Source organism: Hylaeus anthracinus, unplaced genomic scaffold (genome assembly GCF_026225885.1).
Source record: "Hylaeus anthracinus isolate JK02 unplaced genomic scaffold, UHH_iyHylAnth1.0_haploid 11985, whole genome shotgun sequence".
Lineage (NCBI taxonomy): Eukaryota > Metazoa > Arthropoda > Insecta > Hymenoptera > Colletidae > Hylaeus > Hylaeus anthracinus.
Window position 1 is genome coordinate 5199506 of NW_026534333.1, and position 16155 is coordinate 5215660.

General features: G+C 40.5%; 2 protein-coding genes and 1 long non-coding RNA gene across 5 annotated transcripts; 1 reads left to right on the top strand and 2 right to left on the bottom strand.

Annotated features, from left to right (window-relative positions):
* Positions 1-1182: 1182 nt before the first annotated feature.
* Positions 1183-10780, bottom strand: LOC128886854 (tropomyosin-1). 2 transcript variants are annotated; one of them, XR_008459924.1, is made up of 8 exons: positions 10624-10780; positions 5891-6181; positions 5488-5621; positions 5211-5399; positions 5058-5133; positions 4133-4265; positions 2513-3329; positions 1183-1574 (listed from the first exon to the last, which is right to left on the bottom strand). XR_008459924.1 is itself a non-coding variant. In XM_054142043.1 (7 exons), exons 2-7 carry the CDS (start codon positions 6128-6130, stop codon positions 1492-1494), a joined length of 855 nt encoding a protein of 284 aa, XP_053998018.1. In that variant the 5' UTR covers positions 6131-6181; positions 10624-10779; the 3' UTR covers positions 1183-1491. The 2 variants fall into 2 exon arrangements, 1 of the variants encoding a protein (XP_053998018.1); XM_054142043.1 differs by lacking the exon at positions 2513-3329 and having other exon boundaries at positions 10624-10779.
* Positions 10781-13309: 2529 nt separating this feature from the next.
* On the top strand, positions 13310-15602 carry LOC128886862 (uncharacterized). Of its 2 annotated transcripts, none has more exons than XR_008459925.1 (5): positions 13310-13524; positions 14778-14861; positions 14929-15066; positions 15212-15422; positions 15533-15602. It is a non-coding gene; the product is annotated as an uncharacterized LOC128886862 (long non-coding RNA). The 2 variants fall into 2 exon arrangements; XR_008459926.1 differs by having other exon boundaries at positions 14934-15066.
* LOC128886861 (odorant receptor 67c-like) lies at positions 13916-16115 on the bottom strand. The gene is made up of 5 exons (XM_054142053.1): positions 15750-16115; positions 15211-15587; positions 14799-15016; positions 14319-14474; positions 13916-14144 (listed from the first exon to the last, which is right to left on the bottom strand). The coding sequence occupies exons 1-5, from the start codon at positions 16109-16111 to the stop codon at positions 14094-14096; spliced, it is 1164 nt and encodes a 387-aa protein (XP_053998028.1). The 5' UTR covers positions 16112-16115; the 3' UTR covers positions 13916-14093.
* Positions 16116-16155: the final 40 nt, after the last annotated feature.

Sequence of the window (16155 nt, forward strand, 5' to 3'; positions counted from 1 at the left end):
GAATCGTCTCAGCTACCCCCCATTTCCGGCTCCTCCCCGAGTTTTGGGACACCCTGTATACTGGGTGGGTGTATAAAGTATTCGTATACCGATCAATTTCGAAAGAAACTATGTAAACTTGTAATTTATTAACTTATTTCTGATAAACAATGACATTTTACATATTCTCGGAAATCTCTAGAATAGATAGATTCCAAAAAAAAAAAATTGCTATTTATGTAAGTTGCGAAGTTAACAAGAGATGTTGAAGCAATAAGTATTCGCACAATTGTTTAATCTTTAAAACTTGATTAAAAAAAAAAAAGAAATTTACATTAATTTACAAGTATACACTATAATGTATAATACTTCCTTCGTGGGATTTCCTTTTGATTTTATAATTATCGTAACTCTTCCAAGCGTTAAATTAACTGACTTATTAGTTATTCGAAGTGGGTTCTTCAATTCCTCTATTAGAGCCATTTTTAAAAGTATCGGTACGTCCGGAAAGTCCTTGTCGATTTTTGGTAGGTGGTACAGGTCTGAATATATCGAAATGGTTGAAAACAAATAACGTGTATCCCTTAAAAGGTGGAAAGGTGTGGAACAAAATGCCACCTATGTAATTCAGTAAATATATATTAAAATTCAAAAGTGTTTTGAGTTTTGAATTTTTCTTAGAAATTGGCACGAACTTTGTGGACAACCTAATACTTTACTGGAAATTTGTTTTACTTTACAAACTCTACTGTAAATGGTTCGTCATAAGAATCCTACAAATACTTATTGCTTCTATACTTTTATCCACTTTTCGCATTATTTTGTTAATTTTACAAATTATATTAACTAGTAAATGTTGTTTGGACTGTGTCTATGTTATAGACTTCCGAGAATATGTAAAAATATCATTCATTACGAAAGAAGAAGTTAAGAAACTACAATTTCATACAAAAGTTTTTTGGGAAATTGATCGGTGTACGAATACATGTTACACTGTTTAGAAATTAAACATATTTTCATTTGAATCTCAATTCATCGTCTGAATCCGAACAAATATTAATTTGCATAAAAATTTCCAGTCTAGCGATTACATTTCTCCGTTTCTTCGACACTCGAAGGTATGTTTTGCGTGATAATTTGAAACAATAAGTGACACGAACTTATAGGATGACGTAGTATGAACGTGATGAAACAAAGAGCGCGTTTAATTAGTAACGCATACCACATTGCAGCAGTTTATTGGGTCTCGTGTAATAATATTTGGTACAACAGTGTAACAGAGTAAAATTTCATACGATCTCCGCGATACATTGACCAACTCCGTCGCGGTAACGTAGCATAATTTAGATAAATAACATCCAGTCCCCGACGTGACCTCAGCCCCTAGCGCCTTTCGCCGCTCGCGCGGCTTCCGGTCGAGTCCTCGAGGTCCCTTCTGCGAAACGATCGTAGTTCCATCCCCACGCGTGACAATGCGATCGTTATACGAAGCATAGAACGGCGAAAAATCGTTTAGTATCCTGCCAACTCGGCGAACGTGGAGTCCATCTCGTCGGCGAGCGACTTGTATCTGTCCTTGTTGATGCCCAGCTCGTCTGGAAAAGTTCAGAAATGCTTTCAGTTCGCGGGACTTGCCTCCTAACGCTTTATCGCGGCTCCTTCGGGTCTAATCAATACGGACCTACGGTGTTTTCTACTCGATTTTTATGCGCCTGACCGGTAAACGATTTCGACGTACTCGCGACAGAGAATTTTAAGTCTCTAATCGCGATTTATATGGAGACACGTTTAATTATCTGACAAGTTGGACAGAGGAAGTTACATCAATTTTAACATTCAAAGAAAATATGACGTTTCGTGGAAACGTAGCGCGAGTGATGCTACAATTTTGCAAAATTTCACATTTTTAACATTTTTTCAATTGTCCAGTCGTATCGATCGTTGCATCGATTAGCAATTTTAAATAGGAAATAAATTTTGTTCTCCAAAGAGAACGATCCGAAAATGGCAGACGGTCGGAGGGTTGCGAAGCACAAAGTTCTCTCATTTAACGGACAAGCGCAGACGACTACTCGTTTTAATGAACCAAGTCACTGCGAAACGCGTCAAATTCATCGTTTTCCTATTTCGGCTATGGGAAGAACGGGTTAACCCTACTTGCAAAAATAGTTCACGCCGAAGTGATCGGTGCTGGTGCAACAGCATTCGTCCTAAGAAAAAAAAATCTCCATACTAGTTCGATACAGACGTCGTACAACGTGGTGTATAATCGGTGTGTTTGTACGATACAAAATTGTGCACAAAAAGCATCGTGTCGCACATATGCACGCGTGCGAAAGCAAACGTTAAAATGGTAGCTTTTAATGCATTTCTTTTCTACGGAAGAAAACTACATTTTCGTTCACTGTTGCGTCTACGGAGCAGACAATTTGTTTTGTTCCGACTGTGAATCGTTCTCAATGTTCAATGTAATTTTCTTCGTTTGGTTAATCACTTTGCTCGAAGCATGCAAGAATCGTGAGGTGTGGTATACCTTTGCACGAGTGTAAGGCAAACAGTTTTGCGAGGGGATGGCAAATGTACCTGACGTACGACGGCCCACATAAACGTGCGAAGCTTATTTTTTTTTTGTATTTCTTTTTTTTTTTTGTTTTTTTTTTGTTTTTCGTACAATTTCTTTTCTCTTAAATTCTGTTAGGCAGCCGTGTGTACTCGTGTGTTCGATGTACGCGTATATTAATGGACGATGCTCAATGTAAACGAAAAAATATACTAAGAGCTCCGTTCTCGCAAAAATAAAGCAAAGCGATCCCAAATGGGACGGTACGAACAACGATTGTAATAATGGCGTGAGCGTAACGACAAAAGAATCGGGGGAGAATTCGGTGATCGGTGAAAACTGTGAAAAGTTACGTTGCGTGTTCGCCAAATTCTATAACAGCAGTAACAGTACGAGAAAAAGCGATAGAAACATATAACAATGCGTTTTCGTTGTAAAAAGATGTTTGTTAAAGTGGACAAAAAGAAAATAAAAAAAAGAAAAAAAACACGCCCAACTTTGGAAGCTATGTCGCAGCGAAAAAGGGGGAAAAAACGTAGCCAAAAGCGGTAAAGTTTCTTCGATGAACACAGAAGACAACGAAAACAAGAAAACTTCTGAGCGTAAGGAACAAGTGTGAAAGTTTTCGGGCGAGTATGAGTGATCTTTTCATTTTGTTTCATTTTTTGTTTTTTTTTTTGTTTCGGGTTTTTTTTTTTTTTTTTTTTTTAGTAGCCAGAAAGCTCAGCAAATGTCTTGTCCAATTCTTCGCAAATCGTTTTGCGTTTCTCCTTCTGCTGGTGCAATACGTCTGCAAAGAAAATCAGTTGTGTTGCACGATGATGTGTCATTATCACGGAAATTTATAACGAACATTACCCTTCGCAATCTCTGTAACTATAGAATAATTGTTACTAGTAAAAGTGAATACTGTTTCGTAAATGAATCTCTCGTATCCCGACTCCCACGGACGAGCGTAACGTTAAATTAGATAATTATTTTCGATTGTTGGTAATTATTAATGTAAATCAAAAGTTTTCTTTCATTTTTCTTTGATATTCCATTTTGTAGCCTTTTAGATCACCGCGTGCTTGTTCAAAGTACTGGAATATAATTTATATTGAAGCGAAGAAGAACCAAACGAACTTACCGTTTCGAATAAATTAAAAAGAAATCAGGTTTCATAATTTTTAAGAATTTTGAAAACGATCAACACGGTTTGCTACTTTTTGGAATTAACTACAACTGTATTTCTGATTCTATCAATTTCGAGAAATCATGGAGAACATGGTGACGCTGATAGCGAATGTGAGATATATAAAGAAAAATTGGAATACTTTTGATTCGTTGTAATATTTTTTGTTAGAACATTTTAGACTTTGCTCAACGTTGGCAGTTCGACCACGAAACTTTGATTCCATCTCCGTAGAGGTGTCGTTGTCATTTTGCCAAATTACGTCACGGTTATCTGAGCTCAGAGCAAAACAGTCTAACAACACATTTCGCAATCGTAGCATTTATACGAAAATCTAAATCCATCGGCTGGTCTTGGAAATTTGAGGCATACGAGCACAAATGCTTCGCGTAACATTAGAGGAAAACATTCGAGCCCACCTTCGAGCCTGTCGACCTCCTTTTGCAGTTTCTTGACAGTCTTCTCGGCGAACTCGGCACGAGCCTCCGCTTCCTTTAGTTTCACCGTCAAAGTTTTGAGTTGTCGCTTGAATTCTTCGACTCTTTGGTTAGCCTGAAACCACCCAATTATGAGTAAAGTGATTTGTATTCGTTTCGTTGACTATATTATTTTACGAAACTAAATTAAAAATTCTGTATCTTGGTAAATCTTAGAAATGGTTATAATATTTTTAATAAAATGCTTATATAAATGTTTTCTACCCTTCTTTCGGTCATGTTCGAATGTACAGAAGATATTGACACGGCCACTTTGCTAGTCCGTTACAGTGAAATATAAATTAATTGAAAAACTAATTAACTTTAATGTAATCAAATAAAAAGAAATTCAAATTTCCCGCGCGAAATTGGTGTCGCCATCTAGCGGCGAACAACTGAACTATTTTCGGAGTATGATCAGCGCCTCTATCAGGAAAACGCTCAAGCTTCTCCTCGAATAGTTCCCCTGTCAATGGTAGACGAAACCATTTGTTTTATTCTAATTGAAAAATTAAGAGTTCAGGGCTCAAAAATGATTCTCATTCATATTTTAATATTGCAATGATTGTTCGCATGTTTGTTTTTAAATATATCAACAACAAAAAACTACAAATACCTCTGTCGCCCTCTACCGGGAAAACGCCCAAGTTTGTTGCCGATTAGTTTGACTTGTTCACTGCTAGATGGCGATACAAGTATTCCTAAAATTTTTTTTTCGTTATATCCGAAAACAAATAGGTGAACAACCGTTGTAATATTAAAATATGAATGAGAATCATTTTTCAGTCCTAAACTCTTAATTTTGTAATTAAAAAAAAACAAACGGCTCTCTGTTTAGTCGAGGCGAATACGGAAACGAAGAACTCACCTTTTCCTCAGAAACCTCGAGAGACTTCAAGCTGTTACCGACAACCTTCAACTCCTCCTCCAACTCCATGATCTTGCTGAAAAATCGAAAAACGTTTCCTACTCCGATTGCGTTCCTTAGGTTTGAATCTCCGTAGGAAAAGAAAACACTTACGCTTCACCGGACTTGACTCGATCCTCGGCGACTTCCAGCTCGTCTTCAACGAAGGCCAGCTTTCGCGATACCTCGTCAGATTTTCCATCGGCGTCCTCAGCGAGGAGACGCGCCTCCTTCAACTGGTTCGTCAGCTGATCCATCCTCTCTTCATCCTGTTGCGCGCGGTTTTCCAATACTTTGCACATACTGGAATTAACGTGAGTTTAGGATCAACTATCGAGCGTATTCCTCGTACAGAAATTAATTGTTTTTATTTGTTTCATCAGATAAATACCGGCTGGACTCGTCAGCGGCCTGGGACGCTTCGGCCAACTTGGCAGTGGCGGTGTTGAGTCGCTCTTCGGAGCGTTCCAAGTCCTCTTCAATCAGCTGGACTTTGCGATTCAGAGCAGCGACCTCGGATTCAGCCTGAAACGCATCAACGTGACTCACCGAACCCTTGTTTCTTTAAATGGGGGAAAAAGCGAAAGACAAGGGAGAAACCAGACGATTTCGCAAAGCTTCGGTGGACTGAGTCATCGATCTTAAAAGAGGAGAGTGCCAGGTTCGATGACAAGACTAAAATAAAACGTCCCCGCGTGAAACTTGGTGTTGGACTCGTTCCAAGACAAACTGGAGCAACCGCAGCTGGAGTCGAACGTTTGATCGCTCGAGGGAACATTACGAATGACACTCACGTTGGTAAGAGCTTTCTCTTTCTCTTCCAGGTCCTTGTTGGCCTGTTCCAGGTTCCGTTTGTTGGTATCAAGGTCAGTTTCCACCTGGGTGAGCTTCTTCTGCAGGTCGCTGACCTCCTCGTTGACCTTGTCCGCGCGCATATTCGCCTCCTTCGCCTGACCCTCGCAGGTGTCGGCTTTGTCCATCGCGTTGTCCTTCTCAAGCTTCATCGCTTGCATCTTCTTCTTGATCGCGTCCATGGTGGCGACCTTTTGCTTTTGCCGGCTTCCTTCGAGATACTATCGAGTTCGCTGAAATTGCCCACATTCATTTTATTTCAGATTATTAATTAACCTTCCCGATTGGTCCTTCGAACTTGTGTTGGAAACTGGGGGATGACGCGGACCTTCGCTCGAACCGACAAGCAATCTTTCGAGGGTCGACAGTAAAATTGGTCGATTGTTCGTGATTGGTGAATAAATAATTTGTGTCTTTACTCGTCGAGAGTATCACCGTCAATGTTTGGTATGTGAATTTCAACGTGAATCAAGGTTCATCGTACGAACTTTAACAGAAACTTTGGAAACACTTGAAGTTGTATCGTCTGTGAGACTCTGAGTGCTCATGAATTTATTTATACCAAACTGCGGAGTGATTCTTACTTGTTTGTAAGAAAGTAGCTACTGGACCAAATATTCTAGAGAATGCTCAAGCTCTAGATTCAGTTCTGAAGGATGGATAACCAGTCGTACACTTCTAAAAGGGTTTCTCTCTGAGGATCTCTAGAAACTAAATAGTTGGATAGAAATTTTTTAAACTTTTGGTTGAGACGTTATCTTACATAGACAAAGATAAACAAATTTCCATTCACTCGTTTGATTTTTAAAAAGTTCTCTTGAAAATTGTAGGTTGTCCAGAAAGTTCGTGGCAATTTTTAAGAAATATTCAAAGACACGTTTGAATTTCGATATATATTTATTGAATTATATATGTACCATTTTGTTCCACAATTTTTCCACCTTCTAAGGGATATCCACATGTTAGTTGTTTTCAACCATTCCGATATATTCAGACCTGTACCGCCTGCTACATAGAAATCGGCATGGACTTTCCAGACAACCCAATACTTCTTTCTCTTCTAAATTGATCGTCAAGGTTTCTCACGTCTCGCCCTTGACGTAACATCTCTGAGACAGTATCGTAACATACTAAAAATTAAAAAATTTCCATTCATCCATTTGATCTAAAAAAATTCCTCCCTGACTTCTGTCTTCCTTAATTTCGACATCGAGTTCTTCCATATTTTACTGTTGACGAGATCTCACGGATCCACCAACGATTCAGGTTGACCGTAGTTCGAGAAGCACCGCGGCTTTCGATCCCTCGACACGATGTGCTCCGTCTGACGTTCGAGATCTCCGATTTTAACCCTGAAAATAGAGGAGCGGTCGGACAAAGCGCGGGCGTAGCGGCAAGGCTCGCATATTTCGACGATCCCCGCAAAGTTTTGCGAGTCATAATCGGCCGGATGATACCGTCCAGCCTCCGTGCCGCGAAGAGGAGAGAGCACGGTCGGCGAGTCTACGGAAATAGCATCCATAGGCAGGCTCTATAAATATGCGCGGAACGACGAAGAAGAGAGGACGGCGGACCAGCGTTTGCTGAGGCCGCGAGGCGAGGAGGCCAAAAAGCACGAGCGTGTAACCCAGAAGAACGGGCTTTACTTGGCCGCCACCGACGACCGACATTCGATCTAACTGCCGCGTATTAATAGCATTTACGAAATCATCGGCCGGCACCTCGCGTTTACATCCTGCGAATACAGCGAGTCCTCGGCTTGTACGCGGTTAACACTAAAACTGATGAGATTAACGCACATCTATCGTATAGCTGTACCTTTGCGATCAGGAGGAAAGAGCATGAAAATAATTAGTCGATAAAATTGATCCTCTGTTGCAATAGTCGTCCCCAACGATTGGGGTGAAGCTATTCTTGTACGGGGTTAACACTAAAACTGACGAGATTAACGCATATTTATCGTATAGCTGTACCTTTGTAATCAGAAGTGAGGAGCATGAAAATAATTAGTCGATAAAATTGATCCTCTATTGCAATAGTCGTCTCCAACAATTGGGGTGAAGCCATTCTTCGCGATTGAGTGGACTTAAGAAGTTTCAAGGACGTGGATCAAATAGATTAGCTTGGTAGGTCTAGCGTTAACTCGTTCTTCAGCTCCAAGTAAGCCAAATGTCGCGTAGTACTGACAGTTTGAAAATGAAAAGAACTCTCCTATTGGTATTAGATCTACCGGAAAGTTCTGTCCGTTTTTAGAACAAAACATAATAATAAATTTCTCACAGCTTGAATAAATTCGATCGAATAATATAATTTTTATCATTATTCATGACATCTTGCCAGCGTGATTGCAATTTGTATATCATTTTTGACGAATATGCGCGTACTCGTTGACATTTGTCGTAACCGTAACGGATAGAACTTTCCGATAGACCTAATATATTATATATTAAGTGTACGCCTGGTTATCAACTCCTCAAGACAGCCCGTAAAATATTTTGTTCCACTAAAAATCCATCACATCTGTTTCCAAACATTCATAACACAGTGGTTAAGAATAAATCTCCGACTTATGCGATTCGTGTCAAATACAGAAACAACTTTTTCAAGAACCTCCGATCTCTAAATCCGTAGTCCATCCAGAGGCATTCCATCAAGTTCTCCCTCGCGGTTTTCATTTGTTAAAATACTTGGAAATGTATCGAAGACGCGAACCGAATTCTTTAGTTGACAGTTAAACAATTCGTAAAGAATGGGAACGACGTGGGCGCGTTGCTCGAGAGACGTTTCGATTTAATTGATCGTTTGGTAGCTGAATGGCAACATTCGGCCCTCTTTCCGTTTATTAATAGCATTGGGTAGGTTTTCGCGTCTGGTGATCCGTGAGTGGCCAAGTGACATACGAAAATGGACTCTCGAAATTAAATAACAGCGACGAACCATCGAATTAATCGGTTGGAGAGGAGTCGGTTAGGTTTTACGCGTTGTAGGATATTTAAAGCGTTAAATAAGGGACGTGTGCAGGAGTCAGCGTGTAGGATGCGTGACATTGCGAATGCTACTTACGACATTGCGTTATGTTAAGACGAGAAAGCAGTTCTTATGGAAGCGTTAGTTGCGCTATTGTTAATCCACAGCTGTCAGAGCATCTTGCAAAAGCGTTCCAGCGTCCCCTGTATAAGTGATCCCCCTGGAAGCATTTAAACCACTGCGATTACTTTCCGAACGTTTCATCTACAAATCAACTCTCCATTGCATGAATTTTATATTTCATTTTCTGATTATTCGTGTACTCGTAATGGATAAATCTGTCGGTAGATTTTCCCTGCGCAAATCCTTGGAAAATTTCTTCGATACGGGATCGATTTTTGGCGCTGGAGAAAATTACGATGCAGTCGTGGAAGATCTTACTTCTTTGTAATATTACGAAAGGATAATTGCAGAGCGGAAATACCAAAGGAGCCGAGGGCTAAAATTAGACAGATTGAGATGTTTCTATAATCGAGTGCTACCGAAACCATTGTTTCCTTGTTAGAGACGTTCTTTTTCTTTTTGTAATTGCAATTCGTTTGCGTTTATGAGTTACGTTTCAAAATTATGTTTTTTTCTTTATTTTTCTCGCGTGTTCGATGTATCGATGCAACTGAAAAGCTTTTATTTGGCACTCGATCTCTTCGCTACTCTCACTCTGCAAACAAAGTGATTCCTATTAGTAAAAGCGGCAGCAATTTTGAATTTTTCGTGACGCACTAAGGATACAATTCGTGAACGTCGGAGGTTGAAAATAGCATGCACAACCCGAACGACACGATGATAGCAACGGGTTTATTTTTGCCGCAAAGTGGACTAAAATATTTCATCTTTTCAGTCCTTCCGTTACGACAGACATGATAATATCGTACCGGTGATTACTAGATTTCCAATTACGAACCACGTAACGTATGCATTTCATACATCAACATAATAAAATCCATCACATCGCACAATTCTCTCATTCACGTTTATCTAATCTTTTCATATTTACATATTCTATAAATAGCTGAAACCCACGATCTAGTAATTACTCGATATTCCAGTGCCAAATACACGATTACTACAGCTCACCTCGTGCCAGGATTGCGATGTAGAACTGTTAATTTTGCTAAGCTACGTGAAAACATTAATGCTACTTACAAGCGTCGCGAAAGCAGACTATTTTCAAAAACCTTCAAGCCAAAGCTGATTCTCTGGACAGTTTCCATCGAGTGGCTTCAAAGCGTTACGTGCTCGTTAATCGACCAAGCATCTACGTTAGTAGCGTCGTTGTCTTCGATGGCAGATCAGAGTTAGCGATCAAGCAAGGACTCCTCTTCCAATCCTCCTTAAACACGGTCTAGTCCCTCCAAGACTAATAATTGGCTCACGAAATCCTTCGTAAACGAGTAGAATCTCTTCGTAGCGTTTCGAGGGGTCCACGAATCCTCGACGAGGACGGTCGACGCGCACCTTCGTCCACATTCTACCCTTTCCTTCTTTCGCACTCGCGTTATCATGAATCGAGACGCGGTCACCGCGATTTCGCTCGTCGAAGACGTCGATTGAACGTAAAAAACGAACAGAAACCATCGGTTCGCGATGGTGAAAATATGTTTTTTTTTTTTTTTTTTTCGGGAAGAACATCGCTCCGAGGTTCACTTACCTAACCCGAGCGAGCAGAGTGGCGCGAGTCGAGTGTACGAGGGTGCTTCGAAAAGCTTCTTCGTAGACGCGAAGCGAGATGCGAACTCGCGGCGAGCGAACACGGAGGTGGGGAGCCCAAAAATGGACCGCCGCGGAAAGTTGTACGGGGGTGGGGCCCAGAACGTTTATTTTCTGCTCGCGTCTCCTCGAAAAATTTCTCTCACCTTCCAACGGGAGGACAACGCTGAATCCAGCGATCCGCTGATCTCAGGGATCGATTTGGTAGCGTCGGCCAATGTAGAATCGATACGACCGTCTTGCATTGGTTTAACGAGCTCGGCGAATCTTTCGAGTAGAGACGTAGCTTTGGAATTTCGTGCTTTAAGTCGCTATCGTAAAGATATTTTCGGCTTGCGTCTTGGATGCTTTGCGTGTAGGGGCTTGAGTCTCCGAAGCTTTAAGGCGAGACCTTAAAGGTTGGGCTTTCAATGGTTTGCGTGTGGAGCTTGAGTCTTTGAAGCTTTGAAGTTGAAACGTAGATGGTGTGTGTTTAACGCTTTGCGTACAGAGATGGGGTCATCGAAGCTTTGCGTGTGGAGCTTGAGTAGTCGAACCTTTAAAGCTCAACCTAATGCAACCACTCGTGCAAGGATCAGTACGATAGTAGTCGATAATGGTTTCCCTACGATCGAATATCAGCCCTTTTTTCCACAGCTATTTTCGAGTATTTCGTAGCACGATATACATCGAGTAGGAGCTTTTAACTAACTACAATCGGCCGGACAGGAACAATAAATAGTTGATCGGGGCTCCGCGTAACCAGCCTTGGAAAGGATAAATATGCGTTACCGGCGATCACAAGGAACTCGATGTTCATCGTCACAACGTGTACACTTACGTACTCTACGGGTGATTTTGCGCGATGCATCGCGATCTAGAGGATCCTCTTAGTACCCTCGATCAGTTTTACCTTGGATAATAGGTAGCTAGATATAACAGATGAATCAGATACATCCTGCAAGAAAAATAAATTCGGTGCCAACCTTCAGCGTCGCTTCGTTTCCAAACCAGCAGAATAAGTACACCTGCATGAGCATAGAGCCCAAGTAGAAGAAGCTCCAGAGGAAATTAATATCCAACGAGGACTCCGTTGACATTGTATAAATAGTTAAGCACAGCACGATCGAGCTTATGCAAAATTGCAGGAAAATTATATATTGAAAAATCGCGTTCACCACTTCTGCGAATCTGTAACGTAACCAATATGTAACGCTGTCGAAAAATTGTTATAGATTGAGGGAGATAAATCTTAAGGATCAAGTGATCGAAAGTATTATTAAGCTAATTTATACATCTTTCGACGAAGATATTTCAATTATTTTGATGCAACATTTACAAACGTTTTACACATTGTTCTTTCTTTTTTTCTATTAATCGACGTATATGTTCGAGAATTGAAAACTATCTTTCCAATCGTGTATGAAATACTAATTTATTTCTCTAATTTAATATAAAGAATCTCGCGAGCATGTCAGGTAAGGTTAAAAAGAATAAAATAAACTGTTTGAAGGTGTAGATTTGAAGAAGTGATCATTTCTAAAGCGGTCGCGTCCACTGGTCAGAGCGATTTAAAAATAATCCTTATGATCTGGCGAAGAGCGACGCCAACGGAAAATGGCATCTCCTACATTGTTGACTAGAATTCGACAATCTAGTGAAGAAACTCGTGCGCTTAACTATTTATAATATCGTCCATCAAATCTCAACAGCCTCGAACTATGTTAGATGATCGAACTTCCGCTGAATGATCCTCTCCTCCTCGTCCCTCGGCAAACAGTTTCCCTGCACCAGAGTGTTCATCATCTTTATGATCTTCCTACGTTGAACAAACACATTGGCAACCTTGACGCAAACCCCTCCCACCGAAATGAATACAGAAAATCTTAAGGTCGCGGTCTTGAGATCTTTGGCGAGCATGGCGTCTACGAAGAAGCAGATCCGGAAGAAGTACAAGGAAAGTATCATTAACGCCGTGTAAATGTTGTACAACCAATATCGATAGGAATCCGCCGGCCACTCTGTCGGTCTCTAGTAGTCAGTGATAGTAAGCAGGTCAAAAGACAGAGGAAGCTTGAACATCGTTTCTTTCATCGCTAAAGTTTCCCTGCACCCTAGGATGGATTACGCTGCGGCTTTCGAATGGAAAGTACACTAACTTCCGTTAAAACTCTTTTATAACAATTAAAATACGATTACGATACGTTTCGATACTTTATTACGTCGGTGTCTTCGATATCTACTTAGAAGAAGTATGACGTGTAACATCGAACGATTTTAGAACTTCCCGAGCAGCACACGAATTAAATACCATTCTCGATTACCCTGTTTACTTATTTCGACTGACTATCTTTGTTGAGATACCCTTGTTTGCTTTCAATAAATATATTACAACGTTCCTCGCGAACCCTTCTTCGCTCCCCTCGATCGTAGATACGATAATTATACTGCGTTGACTTCCGCGTTGGGCGAAGTTGTACTTCAAAATTCGCGCGAATGGTTAACTACTTCTCCGTAATCCATCAAGTGACGATATAGTAGAAATCTTTCCGTAGAAACGGGTAATGTTGCATTAATGAATATCGATGTGGAACCCCACCGAAGCACAAACTTCGGAAACCAAGGTTACTCCAGTTCGCTGTCGGCCGTCGTCGAAGACAGAAGTGCGTAGCGTGTTGTGGTCTTTGCTAATAAAAATAGTGAACATGTATTCCTAGTTCGGGGACAGCGAGCGAGTGGTTTCGTTGAAAGAAATTTAAAAGTGCTGAAACAAAAGATTGGTTGAGTTACGGGAATATATATTCATTTTGCACTTACGATGATGACACGGTCGAGATTTATGAAGTCGTAGCAGCTACTGCAGGTACCGTTGACGTGTCTCTTTTTGAAGTTGCAATTCAACAATGTCTAATTAATCTGAGGACGAGAAAGCAATTTGTATTCGTAGTGATGACGACTAGCGCACTTTTCACTGCATTGCGCTTATGTGTTTTCATATTTTCCAGATGGAGTTTGTGTATTTTAAACTGGCAGCTTGTACTAGCAAACTTGAATTAGCAAGCAATTGATTATCGTTACTGGCAGCAACGTGCAAATTCGTTAAGGAAGTTTCTTGAAAAATGGACGCAACATTAAACAAGATCACTGAAGAATAGTCGAAGCAACTGCATCGTAATCTGAAATACCTTTAATGGCGTGCAGATCGTCTAAAATATTGCACATCGTATTATTACTGTCAAATCGTGCTGTTTTATTTCTCTCATGCGATCATGACAACATAGTAGAATAGATATATGTGAATCATCACGTTCGAGAAAACAAATGAAATACTTAAATGTTTTCATGAAAATTCTATAAGTACATTACTGTTTGTATTGTTGGATTGTGGAGTCTGCGAGATGACGATCTTCGATGATGCAATTTGTTCACTCATTACGAACTGTCTTTCAAGAGGTTGTACGACGAATACGACATTTTTATGATCTGCAATCGTTACAAATTTATTCTAGCTTTGTGGCTCTTCTATTTCGCAGAAAGACGAATTAGTCTGGGTACGTGAGAAATTGATCTACAGACGTGACCGTTGAACGGTCGAATGGGATCTGTAACATTATTTTATAAAAAATTAACGATAAACGAAGCTTGTGTATTACTAACTGCCATAAAGGATTCTGTAGACAAAGAGACGACGTGACCACTTGACATTACGACAGGTTTCTTGGTTCTTGCCATGATAGTCAGTAAATCCCTCATTACACTAGTTGGGAGAGTCGTCCAGTCCATTTCGTAAATGGCGTCACCCACACTCGTACTCTACAAACGTAATCCATGTAATAAAGACACGACAATTACAAACGTTAGTGTTATTCAAAGTGATCGGAATTTATTGTTTTGTTTCTTTTTTGTTTATTTTCGTGAAACAAAATTCTTTTTTTAATAAGTTATAGCACTCGCAGCTTTAAGCAAGCCCTCTTTGGGTGTACGGAGAAGCGACGTATCGCTCCTTGGTTCTCAAAGGGCTAATATAGTATAACATATAGAGAATTGACCAAACAATATAAATTTTGTATCCTCTCGTTTCCGTTTATTGCTCATACTCTCATTTTATTTTCTTAGGAAACGAAATTCATCGCTAACCTTCAACGTCACCTCGTTTCCAAACCAGCAATATAGATACACCTGCATGAGCATAGAGCCCAGGTAAGAGATGCTCCAAATGAGTTCAGTATTGAGCGTGGATTTCGTTGACAGGACGTAAATAATTAAGCACAGCACGATCGAGCTTATGTAGAACTGGAGGAAAATCATGTACTGAAATATCTTGTTGACAACTCTTGCGAGTTTGTAATCAATGCATAATGATATCAGCAATTATGCTCGGACAAGACTGAATCTTAACGATTAGGTGAGATTATTAAATGCTCGAAGTTATTACTAGACTATTCTATTACTAGACGCCTTCGCTAAAAGTTTAGCGTAAACAAATATTTAGATTTAATCTTCAACAAAAACTATATAATATCCATGTACGCTCACTCATAAATCTCCAGGTGATACCGGACCAAGTCCCCAAGAATTCTCATTCTTCTGTTCCTCAAGTCTTGCATGGACGTGCAGATCCTCTCCGCCTCTAGAAGAGCAGAGGGCAAATTTCGCGCTCGATGACAGAAAATTTCAAACTGTGAGCAAACTTGAATCATCAGTCCAGAGATCAGCGTCTCGTTGGCCACGCTGGTGTTCGCGCAGACCATCAGAGTCAACGTATGATGAATCAAACTGAATACGTATGCTTTTTGTGATGCCAGATTAAACGGTGACCAATCGAAGTTGGGCAGTTTTCTCGTCCTTAGTAATTCTTTGAATTGCGTCAGGGATGCGAACACTGCGGCTAACTCGTTCAGGATCTCGCACCATACCGTCAGGTTTCTGCGAAGGACCAAGGTCACGTTTCGGTACAAAGATCAAGAACATCATCTAGAACGTGTTTGCTGCCCTCAAATAAGTTTCAATGATATTTAAAAAACCATTGGTGTCTCAATAATACATCTATTATCTGATATACACTTCCGTAAAACGAGTTTAAACTACCTGGCATAGTCATCGAACTTCCGCTGAATGATCCTCTCTATTTCGTCTCTCGGCAAACAGTTCCCCTGCACCAGAGTGTTCACTGTGTTTATAATCTTTCCACGCTGAAAAAACAGATTGGCAACCTTGGCGCAGACACCTGCCACCGAGATGAACACAGAGAATTGTATGGTCGCGGATTCGATATCCTCTATGATCATGCAGTCTATGAAGTAGCAGAACGTGTAAAAGTACAAGGAAAGTATCATTAACGCCGAGTAAACGTTGTACAACCAGTATCGAAAGGAATGGACTGGCCACTCCTCCGGTCTCCAGTAGCCAGCTATGGTGAACAGAGCAAAAGACACGGAAAGTTTATGCATCCTCCCTTCCACCAATTAATTCTCCCCGCACCCTAGGATGGATC

Excerpts from the sequence above, each read along its gene's own strand:
- LOC128886854 (XM_054142043.1), bottom strand. The coding sequence starts at position 6,130 with ATGGACGCGATCAAGAAGAAGATGCAAGCGATGAAGCTTGAGAAGGAC. Across the intron at positions 4,266-5,057 it reads TCGAGGTTTCTGAGGAAAAG|GCTAACCAAAGAGTCGAAGA; the intron begins GTGAGTTCTTCG and ends GGGTGGTTTCAG. Across the intron at positions 1,575-4,132 it reads GGAGGTCGACAGGCTCGAAG|ACGAGCTGGGCATCAACAAG; the intron begins GTGGGCTCGAAT and ends GAACTTTTCCAG.
- LOC128886861 (XM_054142053.1), bottom strand. The coding sequence starts at position 16,111 with ATGCATAAACTTTCCGTGTCTTTTGCTCTGTTCACCATAGCTGGCTAC. Across the intron at positions 15,588-15,749 it reads AAGTTCGATGACTATGCCAG|AAACCTGACGGTATGGTGCG; the intron begins GTAGTTTAAACT and ends GGTCCTTCGCAG. Across the intron at positions 14,145-14,318 it reads CTACAGAATCCTTTATGGCA|ATCATAAAAATGTCGTATTC; the intron begins GTTAGTAATACA and ends TAACGATTGCAG.